We start from the raw sequence: 12,848 nt of genomic DNA on the forward strand, positions 1-12,848 counted from the left end.
ACTTGACAAGTGAGATTCATGCAGAAACTGATTTCTTAATGAGTAGTTTATTCATAGGCACTCAATACATGTTCAATACATGCAACAGGCACTTAAACATGTTTAAAAGTGTACCTGAAAACCATAAAACATTAGTGCATTAAGTGTATCCTCACCAGTCTGTAAACACGGTCTGTAAAATGTCAATATGTACGAATTGCTAAACGTGCTCATGAAGTTTCGATTTAAAGCTTTCGTGACTGCAAGGATTCATCTTCTTTGGTTCTTTCGGTAAAGTCATGTAGAATGAGAATAAAATAATATATTGATAAAATAACACAATATTCTCACGACGTTTCGGCCACAACACAAGCGGCCTTCATCAGGTGAAGGGGACGAGACTGTCTGGAGGACAGCGCTGGAGTGAGTCACAAGCTAATCACTCAGTTATTTCAATGCTAAATTCGCCTAGTTATTTCAATGCTAAATTCTCCTGTTTGATTTGTACTCGGTGCCTCGGTGAATGTATATGCTCTGACTTTAACATAGCTATTTATGTGACCAGTTACAAGCTAATCACTCAGCTATTTCAATGCTAAATTCTATGCTAATTCCTTTGTCAAGGAGGGCCTCTGCGGATGTGTATACTTTAACTTAGCTGTTTCAATGCTAAATTATATGCTAATTCCTTTGTCAAGGCGCTTTGTTTCTTCTCACACAGCTTAAAGGTCGTGATCTCAGCGTGGCTTTCTCACTCCAGCGCTGTCCTCCAGACAGTCTCGTTCCCTTCACCTGATGAAGGCCGCTTGTGTTGTGGCCGAAACGTCGTGAGAATATTATTGTGTTATTTTATTTTATCAATTTATTATTTTATTCTCATTCTACGTGACTTTACCGAAAGAACCAAAGAAGATGCTCATGAAGCTTCAATTGCCAGATCATGTCAACGATTGGCTTCACTGCATTTCATGTGCATAATTACCAACTGCTAACCATAGCACTATCAGAAAGCATTTATTAGCAGGACAACATTGAATTGGTGTCTTGTATTGCTACTAGCCAGAACCAATTTTAGACATCACACCCGTAAAACGCACCATTGCTTTATTTTTTTATGTCATTAAGTGCTGCACACTGGGTGTTACAGGAAAAAAAAACCCTTTGAGATAAATAGAGAATCGTGGTGGCGAGGGGCAGCTGCTCCTTCATGATCCATGAGTAGTGATCAGTTTATATCAGCTTTATTAGAATTAGCTCGCATACGTTAATAGGTGATGTATAACCCATTATGCATCTATGACCAAACAACTGCTGGTGACATTTGATACACACGTATAGTTAATGTTATATGTATTATTAACTTAGTTGTGACAATGCAGTTCCAGTAAACCAATGGTATGCAGTAATGTATCCTTATGGCGGTTCCCCAGGGTACCAAATAATACAAAATGGCCGAGGCAATTAAATATTTTATTTCTGGGACACTTTTTTCCAGGGGTGTACTTAACTCCGCGACTGAGGTACCAATCAATGTGAAATCAGTGCCACACTCCGCGATGTCGAAACGCAGCGAGGACGATTGCGCTGAAACCCTGAACGCTCGCACGCACCGTGGTGGTGCATCGTCAGTACAGCTCGTCGAGATGAGTCGATTGCCACGTCGCCGACCATGAACAGACTAAAAATGACTGCATCACGGGGACATTATGCGAGAGCCGGGGTACCGCCATAAGGTTCAATTGCAGAAATCTTGCCCCCTACTTAATGCACCGGGCAGGCTGTCGTACATTCCTTAAGTCCGGTGGTTTGGAGGAGAGGGTTGGTGGCTCCCATACATTTTATGAACTGCCCACACTTGCTGGGCTATAAAGTGAATAAGAATATTGATTGATACTAGAGGAATCCGATGAGCTATAAAGCTAGATTTAAAGCTTTCGTGACTGCAAGGATCCATACTCTTTGGTTCTATTCGGTAAAGTCACGTAGGTAAAAAAATAATACAAAAATCACGAAGTTTTGGCCACAACACAAGCGGCCTTCATCAGGTGAAGGGATCAGGCGGTCTCGAGGACAGATTTATTTTTTACCTACGTGACTTTACCGAATAGAACCAAAGAGTATAGCTATAAAGCTATTTCAACATTTGTCCAGTGGCCAGAGATAGCAGTACAGCAAGTGGATGGGTTCTTTGTGTCCAGAGCTGTTGAGTGTTTTCTCCTTTGTGTGGGGTTTCTCCAGGTAATCCAGTTTCCTCCCACATGCCACCCAATCATTAATGGAACTTGCTAAACATCCCAAATACAGGATCCTCCTGAAAGCCTGAAGACTCGGTGGGTTGCCTGGATGAACAAATGGAATTCCTATAATACAGACTGTAAATGCAGTGCTATGAAACCAGTACAGAGGAATAGGGGGATAATACATGGACTTTCATCTGCAAATGCAAGGCATATGTCCACTAGTAACACTATCCCACAAGCTGTAACCCTAAAGGCAATGTAATATTTTAAATGCAAATTTGTTGACGCTTTTAAAACGGTCCTTATTTTTAGTCAATGTGTGAATATGGAGTTTATATAAGCCAGCCACATGCAAGGCAAAGCTCCATGTTCACTGCACTGTTTAATTAAAATCAGACAGCAACTGTGAATTATGCTGTTGGCATCCCACAGTAAATGAGGTGTAACTGATGTGCTTACAAGTACAAAGCAGCAACTTAAAAGAGTATGCTGGGTTGCACCTTACTGACATGAGGCACATCCCTACAAAGGCACGGTTATAAAGTGTATTCGCTATTGAAAATGGTTTCCTCCGTAATCACCGCATGCCCCGATATCCACAATAACTTTTTCCTCAGCAAATTCTAAACCTTTCAGCATTTAATAAATACTAAGAGCTCCATGTAAATGCACTGACAAATGCGAGAGATGGGCAGGTGGCACGGAGATCAGAGCACTGAGGCCCACACCGTTGAAATCCAGGGTCTGAATCGGGGCAGCCACCTGCAATTGTGGAATTAAGAAATGGAAGTTCTTGGAATTTTTTGTGAGGCGATGCCCGGTCACGACCACACACGAAAACCATCTGACGTTTAATTACATTGTTCACTTCATGTGGCTAAATTTCTGCTCTAAAAATATAAAAATGCAGTTGACTGCCATGCAAATGAACATCTCTTTAGAAGGTTGGACAGTGTAGCACCCCTGGTGTGGATAAGAGGTCACTTTAAGGTATCTCAGAAGCACTAATGTCATATCACTGCTTGTGCTCACCCGTGGGGCCAAGGCACTGTTCTTCCTGCAAGAGTTCCAAATGGACGTCTCTTCGCATAGCGTGATGCTAATAGCACAATTAGAATGACACTAAAAACATTTAAAAACTTTTCTAAAAGAACAAAGTCGGAAATGTTTTACTTGCAAAGTAACCAACTCCCAGAGGTGGCCTACTCTGAGAATACGCTTTGGACGTTGACGTAAATTATTAGAAAACAGTTTGCATGGGCAAAAAGGTAGTAAACAATATATTTTGGAATTGTTAATTTTACAATAGAATTTACATTTTTAAAAGTAGAGTACTACAGTGTATCAAGTATATGATATGACAGAACTATGATGTTACTTAATCTACTTTAATTATTTACTGCTTATAGCACTGTATATGAATACATTCACTCGTATTTATAAAATAGCCCACTACACAAAATATATGGATACACAATGCATACCTATGTTTATACATTATAAGTTTTGTAGTGAATAAAAGTATGCAATCAAAACATTTCAAGCAAAGCAAAGAAGTGCTTTTCTCCGGTTGTTGGAATGCTTTAAACATTTAAAAATAGTTCAACATTGTTTTATGTAACAAGAAGAACACTTTGGCCCATAGAAAGCAGCAGCATGTGTAGTAGCAATGAGCTGCGGATAATTCAAGGGAGGTTATTTTGGATACGATTACTTTTCGGAAAGCCAAACATTAAACTCGCACACCAAAACACACAAAGATAAGCCACGGAGCCTTATAGACGCATGGGGATATCGCCTTTAAAATGTCCATGTACTTACTCTTACACTGCATTCAAGCATTGGGAAGGGATGCGAATGACCTCTGCTGACAGGCACCTACATATAAAACAAATAGTCAAAATGGCAAAGTGCCATTTTTATTATTTGTTATATCGTGAGAGTAAATGCTGTTAGTAAACACCTTATACAGCCAGCATGGTCCACAGTCCGTGCATTGAGCCTGTTTAATCATCTGCCCCCTGGTTTTGTTCGGCGATGATATTTACCACCGTGATGTTCATCTGCCCGGAACGTTTGCAGGCATCAAACTGTAAGCATGACAGTGGGTGTGAGAGCCTGCTGCCGTTACATCGTGGTGGCTTTACAGCTCTTCTGGGGCCTTCCGCCACTCATACTGTAACAGCATGGGGATGTCCCACACCCTGCCAGAATTACATTGAAGTTTCCTGCGCGGGGACATCATTGTGGTGTGGGGGTTCTCCCAGGCAATGATTCTGACTACCAGGCCTGAGACACCAGTCACACAGTGCCTGGACGAAACTAGCAGAGCACCAGGTGAGCTTCGTGGTTTGATATCTGCGCATCTACCGGTGAATTTCATGGCTAAGTTTTTCGTTCAAAACCTGGTCAGACATTGCCGATGGGTAAAATGGTATGCATGGCAGTCTGCATATATTTCTCCACATTAAAGATATTTAGCACAGCAAGGCACACTTGTAGTGCAGTGTTACTTCAAAATAGTCAGCACCTGCTTACGTTCTTGCACTTGTACTGCCTGTCATGCAACAACTACCCCAGCACTCGCTAGCACGGGGTCATAATGCCACCGACCACGGGTAAAACACCTTAAAGCAGTACTCGGAGAGGGGATAGCACTTCTTTCCTGCGGTCTCAATTTCGACTACCAGCATCACGCTGATCGCACGCACTTGGCCTCTGGGAAGAGGATTTAAAATGTACAATGTAAAAGGCTATTGCAAATGAAGACTGCATCGTCTCAGCTTTTGGCATCACGGTCGCAGTTGTAAACGTCCACGAAGGACTTTGGTGTCACAAGTTATATCTATGTGTAAGCCCAGCCCTTCTGTATATTAACAAGGTTATACACAGCAATAAAACAACTAAATGCACGCCTAAGGAAAAAACGTGAAGGACACGGAAAAATACGAAGCCAAGTGATTGATTTAGGTATGGCTTGGGGGTCTGGAAAGACCAGTGGTAATCCTGTTCGGGGACAGTGGGGCCTGTATGCCCCTCGGGCTCCTCGTGAGCATCAGTGCCTTCACATGTGATCCCCCGGTTTAAAGCAGCTCCTTGGGGAGGCAGGCGAGGCGGGCAGGTTCAGGTGGAAGAAGTCTTCAGTCAATGCCGCTGGTTCTACCACACCTCACAATGACTTCTTTCATCGTGCCAAATCTTGTAGCAGTGGTAGTTGACACCTAACCTCAGGGTCTGTCTATAGGTGCCCGACCATATTAAGTAGTGGTGCCTACTTGGTGGCCCCAAAGTTGACTGCGTCCTAGAATGGATACTAAAGAGGGGCTAGGAGAAAAGGTAAGATTAAATTATGAGCATGGGCTGATCAAGGCTAAGTGCTAAACAGTTGCAACATCAGAGGGCATAAATGAGTGGTGAGGCATCACGTGAGGCGATGGAAGAGGAAATGGTCATGTCGTTCGAAGTGTGGATCGGAGAGAGGCTAAACGGCAGTAGGACTCTGCGAGCTTTGTTTGTGCACACGCAGCTCCGTCCCCACGTAACGCGGCAGGCTGGAGGAGCGGCGGGTGCCGGTCGCGCCACGGTTTGGTGTTTGCACGGCGCCAGGTTGCGTGGGGCGGCTTTGCGTGGCGCACGCTTGCGGTGCGCGTGTCGGCGTGGTGTGCGAAGACCTGGCGTGGCGCGGCGGTGTGTTCACCGGCGCGGCTTGGTGGGTGCCGTGTGGCGACGCGCCGCGGCCGCCCTGCCGGTCGTCGCTTCTCATGTACGTACGGTTCAGCATCTGGCCGTCGCGAACTGGGTTGTGCTGTGACGAGACGGACAACAGTCTCGTCTGACCGAGGCTGCCGCCATTCGTTAAGTTATTTGCAGGACTCGCAGAACGCCTGGCCCCAGGGCCTCCCATTCCTGTCGCCGCAGGCGCAACGGCGATTACATTGTTGACCCGGCCCACTGATCGCCCTCGTGGTACGACGGTGGCGTAGTTGCGTGCGGGGCTCCTGGCTTGCCTGTCGCGGAGGGAACGGGATGCATCGCTTGGGATATTCCCAGCACCTGGGCTATTGGAGCGCCTCACTTTGAGATGCGAGGCGTCCACTGCACTCAGCATAGCAGCTCCAGGAGGGCACAGCGGGGCTCCAAGGTTGCCAGGGTAACCAGAGGTCGCTCCAAGCATCAGAGAGGGGCGCGACTTTGGGACCGAGCTCCGTCCTTCCCTCTCGCTCGACCTCCCATTGGCCGGGGGTGACAAGAGAGGTGTGGCCTTTATGGGCCGTCCAGGTGACGGGGTCCTTGCTGCTGTCTGGAGAGAGGGTGGCCGCAGATGTCGGAGGGAGGGGCCTGTTGAAATAAAGCATACATTGGTATTTTCTGTCAGCGACACACACAACTGGTATTGATGCCTGTCTTTTGAGAAAATGCATCTCGAGTGACATTTTCTCATCAATAATGGATTCTGTTTAAGACACAAGGACTCACTCATGCTGCGGTCACGTCGGATGAGATCTTGCGGTGCTCGCTCCCTTGGGGCCGGGTCACGTGCCAGGTCACGATGAGTCGTGCCACAGGGGACATGCTCTCGTTGAGCCCGAGTGGAACGGGACCAGTCGGAGCTCACATCGAGCCCCGGGGCACGAGCCGGCTCCCGGCCGGGATCGCCGCGGGAAGTCGGCTCGCGAGGAGTGGAGGACGAGCGATGGGGTGACACCGGGGCCCCTGAGGGAAACTCCTGGCTGGACGGAGACACGAGGCCGTGCCTCGACGGGGAGGAACCACGCGTTGCAAAAACCGAGGAGGTGGAGCACTCCAGGCGCAGAGCTGGGAAGCGGGGTTTGTGAACCGAGGAAGATACAGCAGGACAGATGTAAATAAAATTTAAAAAATTACACTTCTTTGTTGATCCGCTGCTGGATGGAGGCCTTCCCATGCTGTGTTAGTCATGGTGTTTTGTTTGATCAGACTTCACCATGCTGGGAAGTAGAGGTTGTTGAAGGGCAGTGCGGGACCAGGTATTACCACTGTGGAACTGAACGCATAGTGTAGTACACTAACGACTGCACTACTTACCCCACAATTGATATATTCATGTAAGTTAGACTTTCACTTTACACAAACGTTACATGTGTTGGACCAGGGCTGGAGGTTTCCTGTGAGTCAAAAGTATGAAGCTGAATGTTTACTGCTGTGTCTTGTACAGCGCATTGAGATCCTCGATGGAAGGTACTACGTAAATATAATTATTAGTAAGTGGGAGAGGCTGAGGCCAAGCAGCTTTGTTACGGCGTAGGTTTTTCACAGGTCTGCTGTATAGCTCTCCGATGTGTTGTCGGATTGTACCAAACGGATTTCAGTTCCCAAATACAGTTCCTGAAAAAATCACAAAAACTCAAACGTCAGACATCATGCCGAACCACGTGTGGTACAAATAATCGGAGAGCTAAGCAGCTTCATTTATGTATCAGGTGTGGCGAGCAATTGTGGGATTGTTGGCGCTGGGCCCAGGCCTGTTTCCGAATTAGTATTTAAATACACCTGCGATAAGCAAGGTTGGCTATGTACGGTGAAAAATAAGTTGAACATACATAAAAGGTCCATAGAAACAGGAGATTTGTGTGTGTTCTTGATGAGTCACACCTTCTTCCTGTTGTCTGGCCACACTCTCCACATCTGTAAGGCTGCCCAGCCGGCCCATCCGCTTGCTGGTTCCTGGAGCAACCATCTCCCCAGAGACGATTGTGTTGGAGAAGGTGTCTGCAACAGCGACTAGTTCCGGAGAAGCGAGGGTGAATGTGGACCCGTAACCACGGCGACCCAGCATGTTGTTCCCTATGTCCGGTGGGAGTTTGGGGATATTGAAGTCATCGCCATGCCAACTACGCCTGCGGGTGGCTGCACTCACACACAGGAGGGCAGTACACGTAAAGTTACCACCAAACTTCTGGGAACTTAACCAGGACATTTGGCGAGCTGGCAGTCCCATCAGTGCAACCCACTTTTTAATGACCCGCTCAGGCGCAATTCCTGCCCACACAGTAACAATTTACTATTTCTGACCTTGGTCCTGGTTACTGCTCCTTGCCTACTCCTCTGCCAACCCCGAGCACGAGGCCAGAACATTGTTACCAGGAAAAAAAGTCGCAATTTACGCAACCCTTCTGAAATCGTGACTCTCCCGGTCAAAGTTGGACATTTGGTAGCTTTAACTGCTGCACAACAATGATAAAAATTCCTCTGTTTAGTCTTATAATTGTAGGGAGTAATGTGAGCAGCATCACATTCCTGGTCTCCCAATGCTCATGTTGACACAGCGCAAAGAGAAGGCATTTACAGCAACATTGGGAAGCTTAGAACACATTCTGATGCCACATACCACGGATGCTATGACAAATCTGGCCAGCTGAAATCAGGGTTGATTCTGGTTTGCTAGTATTAACCAGAATCCTCAATGCAACATATTATTAGACAGCCATTCCTTTCAATGGCGATTCCACTTGGAACGCCAGGCTCTCTTCTTACTTGCGTGCCATGCCAGGCTGCATGCAGTCCAGGCCCCCCCTACAATTCCCTCAATCCATTGGCATTCTAAGAATTGATTCATGACTCCAGGCAAAGAATTGTGAGAATGGCCCAGCTCCAATGTTTATGCGATTTATAAGTCTGTACAAGTCACTTAAAATAGTCTAGATCCAGTTTTCATTCAGCCTTATTTTAAATTACATCAGAATCTGTTCATATCGTGAGCTTTATGCCAAGGCTGACGACCATCTCCTATCAATACGGAGGGACACACTTTGATCTAAGCTTGGTTTTACAGCATTTACCGAAATATAACATCAGCTGTTAACGGCTTATTTATACTGTATTTAAATCCTCACAATTTAAGCCGCGCCTCAAAATTCCTACGTCATGCTCCGTGAATTTACACTCGATTGGTAGAATGTTCATAAATTCGCTACGCTTCAGGAACTTGGGAACAATTCAGTGTCATTTAATTACTTGCCTCTTAACTGAGTTTCTACAGATAAACCAGTCTCACGCTTCAACAATCTGCATCCAAATGCTTTGCGCCGGTGTTTTCTGTCCCATATCGCCTCCACCAAGTACCGACTTGTGTTGACGTGTCGCGGTGTGCATGCTGCGCTGTGGCGCGTGCAACGGACGCGTCACTTTGCTGGTGTACGCGCGGCGGGTCGTGGTGTACGCGCGGCGGGTCGTGTGCTGCATGGTGGAGCGCAAGCCATGTCCCCGTCGTGCTGTAGCCATGGTGGACAGCTGTGGTGTAGCCGTGGTGGACAGCCGTGGTGTAGCCGTGGTGTAGCCGTGGTGTAGCCGTGGTGTAGCTGTGGTGTAGCCGTGGTGTAGCCGTGGTGGACAGCCGTGGTGTAGCCGTGGTGTAGCCATGGTGGACAGCCGTGGTGTAGCCGTGGTGTAGCCGTGGTGTAGCCGTGGTGTAGCAGTGCTGCTGGGTACCCTTCTCCAGGCGGCGCGCCAATGCGAGCGTAGCCTCGCGCATCTTGGGGCTCGGGTTGTCGAGCACGCGGCGGCTCCACTCCAGGGCATCCCCATCTCGTGTTGGCTTGCGGCTCGGGCTTGTGTATAACCTACGCACGCAGACACACGCACCTCCGATTAGCATGGTTCGATACGTATGGTGTGAAAGAAGTTCAACATACGTACATACATTAATCTTGACCAGGGGCCACGATGCCACTACTTTAAAACTGATACATTTTGACTCCCCTAAATCGAAATTCTCTGTTATCTTTGATTTCTCCCTATGCGAGCATTCTCGAACATTCGATTGTTTTGCTTACAGCCTTTTGTCAATCTACTGCTGGATGAAGGCCTACCCGCACGATGTCAGTCATCGGAGTTGTTAAACCATACTTTGCTATGCTGATCACTGTCAGTTGGTGAAATTAAGCTCCGGTTATGGGTGTTGTCATGATGCAACTTTCATTGTTACTTGATTTGGAGCTTTTGTGACTGCAGGAATTACTCTTTGGTTCTTTCAGTAAAGTCACGTAGAAAGAAAATATAATTAAATAATAGCGCACGACGTTTCGATTGCAACACAAGCAACCATCATCAGGTACAAATGAAAGAGAAAACAAACCTTGTAAACTTAGAAATGTAACGCAATACAAAACACAGACACGGAGACACATAGACAGACACATAAGCAGAGAGAGATAACAAGGAGACACACAGAGAGACACACACACATAGGCACACAGAGAAACAACGCCTCTGTGTCAAGGCCTTAAATAGAGAGGGGGCAGAGAGAGAGGGGGGTAGAGAAATTTGCATGTTAATGAGGGATTTGGAGCTTTCGTGACTACAGGAAATACTACAGGATGAGGACACAAAGAGGGAGAAAAAACACTTAGTAAAAACGTAGTCAAATTTGGAAATGTAATGCAATACAACACAGAGAGTCGGTCAACACACAACGCATAGCCTGGTTGATTATGTTCTTCCAAAGATTGCTAAATTAGAAGTTAAGTGTGACATTTTGAGAGAGAGACAAGACACCGACACGGAGACACAAAGACAGACACACAAATGCAGAGAGAGACAACACACACAGAGAGAGAAAACAAACTGCAGGAGATACTATAGAGACAACACAGAGACATTCTAGATTTGAAGCTTTCGTGACTGCAAGGATTCGTATTCTTTGTTTTTTTCGGTAAAGTCACGTAGGGAAAAAAATAATAAAATAATAATAAAACAACTAAATAAAATCACGACGTTTTGGAGGCACCCGAAATTACATACAGGTTAAGGGGGGGGGGGGAGCCAGGCAGGGAACGAAGTTGAGGTGGTAGGCTGAGTTAAGCCGCCTTTTGTTATGCTGAGGGTGCGGGGGATGCGGTGGTTCACTGCACGAGGGCAATGGAAAAAAGTCTGTGCACTTATAAGGAAGCTAAAGTTTTACTTGGTTTATGACATCTTTCCAATGGTTGCTTAATTTAAAACCATCCTCTCGGTTGAAGTTGTGTCTATGTTTGTATATCTGGATGGTTTCATGGACAAACCTTTGGTAATAACCGGGAGGTTTGTATAGTACTTTGGTATCGGAGACACACAGAGAGAGAGAAAACACACTTAATAAAGAGAGAAATAATTTGAGAAAACTAAATTTAGCAAATCTTTTGGAAATGTAATGCAACACAGAGAGTCGGCTAACACACAGTTAACGCATAGCTTGGCTGATTACGATTTCCAAAGATTGCTAAAATTAGAAGTTAAGTGTGAAATTTGACAGAGACACACAGAGAGATGTGTGGAAATCCACCCCGAAGCGGCCGGGGTAGAGAAAGAGCGAATGGACCTATGAGAGCCTGTTACATTTTCGAGAGAGAAAAAGGCTGTTTGAGAAAACAAACTTAGAATTTTTGGGGGGAAATGTAATGCAATGCAACACATTTTTTAAATTTAAAGCTTTCGTGACTGCAGGGATTCATATTCTTGGTCCTTTCGGTAAAGTCACCACGTATAAGGGAAACAATAAAATAATAAAAATATAAAACAATAAAGTTATCACGACGTTTCGACTGCAACACAAGCAATCATCATCAGGTGTGAAAACCACAGCAAGAAAATTTCAAAATTTTCTTGTTTTATATTTTTATTATTTTATTGTTTCCCTTCTACGTGACTTCACCGAAAGAACCAAGAATAACAATGCAACACAGTCGTCTACAAGGCTCTGATCGGGCCATTCGATCTTCTTTCCCTTAGTCGCTTCAGGGTGGATTCATTGATATGCTAATTTATCTGCTCCAGCAGCTGCCCCAGCAGACCCACCTCTCTCTCTGCCCAATCCCCCCCCTCTCTATTTAAGGCCTCGACACAGAGGCATTGGGTCTCTGTGTGTCTCTCTGTGTCTGTGTTGTCTCTCTCTGCTTGTGTGTCTGCCTGTGTCTCCGTGTCTGTGTTTTGTCTCTCTCTCAAATGTAGTTCTACCTGATAACGGTTGCTTGTGTTGCAATTGAAACGTCATACTCTATGTATGCCTTCATGAACGAATCTTTGTTGATAGCCAGTGGGCTTGCAAAGTACCATTGTCTTAGAGAAATCTATTTCATGTGAGCCCACCACATTAAAACAATGATCAGCCACGGCCGAGGTATTGGTCCTACCGTGTTTCAGATCTGCCTTATGTTCACGAATACAGTCCGAGACATGTCGCTTAGTTTCCCCAATGTAACTACTGCCGCAGACACAGCTTAGTTTGTAGACGCCGGGGTATTCATGTCAGGGATCACATCCTTCACAGATGGGATCAGATAACACATTTTATGTACTATGTTCAATCGAACCTGGATCTTGTTTGCTCATGATTTTGGAAATATTTTTAGTGACCCCTGCTATGTATGGCAAGGTGATGGTTTTGATTGGGTCCTAAAATAGTTATTTCCCAACGGTTGGGGTGATAGCTTTACGGATTGTGTAGTCTGAATATCCATTCTTCTTGAGGGCTTGGTGTACGTGTTCCAGTTCACTGGCTAGGTGATGATTGTCGGAAACACATCGAGCTCTATGGTGTAGAGTTTTGATGAAGGAATTCTTCTGGGATGGATGGTGGTGGGAGTCAGGTTTTAGGTAGGCATCTGTATAGGTGGC

The 12,848-nt window shown here is 45.8% G+C and overlaps 1 protein-coding gene across 4 annotated transcripts in view; it reads right to left on the reverse strand.

Moving 5' to 3' along the window:
* Positions 1–28: 28 nt before the first annotated feature.
* LOC116939329 (uncharacterized) overlaps positions 29–12,848 on the reverse strand; it is a 32,746-nt gene continuing 19,926 nt past the window's right edge. For all 4 annotated transcript variants that reach the window (XM_076065166.1, XM_032947551.2, XM_032947552.2 and 1 more), the window contains 4 exons: positions 9,687–9,817; positions 7,851–8,105; positions 6,696–7,034; positions 29–6,557 (listed from right to left, as the gene is read on the reverse strand). In XM_076065166.1, coding sequence (XP_075921281.1) covers positions 5,701–6,557; positions 6,696–7,034; positions 7,851–8,105; positions 9,687–9,817 — 1,582 coding nt within the window. In that variant the 3' untranslated portion in view covers positions 29–5,700. The remainder of the gene's footprint in view (positions 6,558–6,695; positions 7,035–7,850; positions 8,106–9,686; positions 9,818–12,848) is intronic.

The sequence above is a fragment of the Petromyzon marinus genome, chromosome 6 (genome assembly GCF_048934315.1).
Source record: "Petromyzon marinus isolate PM22_M1 ecotype Great Lakes invasive population chromosome 6, UKy_Petmar_22M1.pri1.0, whole genome shotgun sequence".
NCBI lineage: Eukaryota > Metazoa > Chordata > Hyperoartia > Petromyzontiformes > Petromyzontidae > Petromyzon > Petromyzon marinus.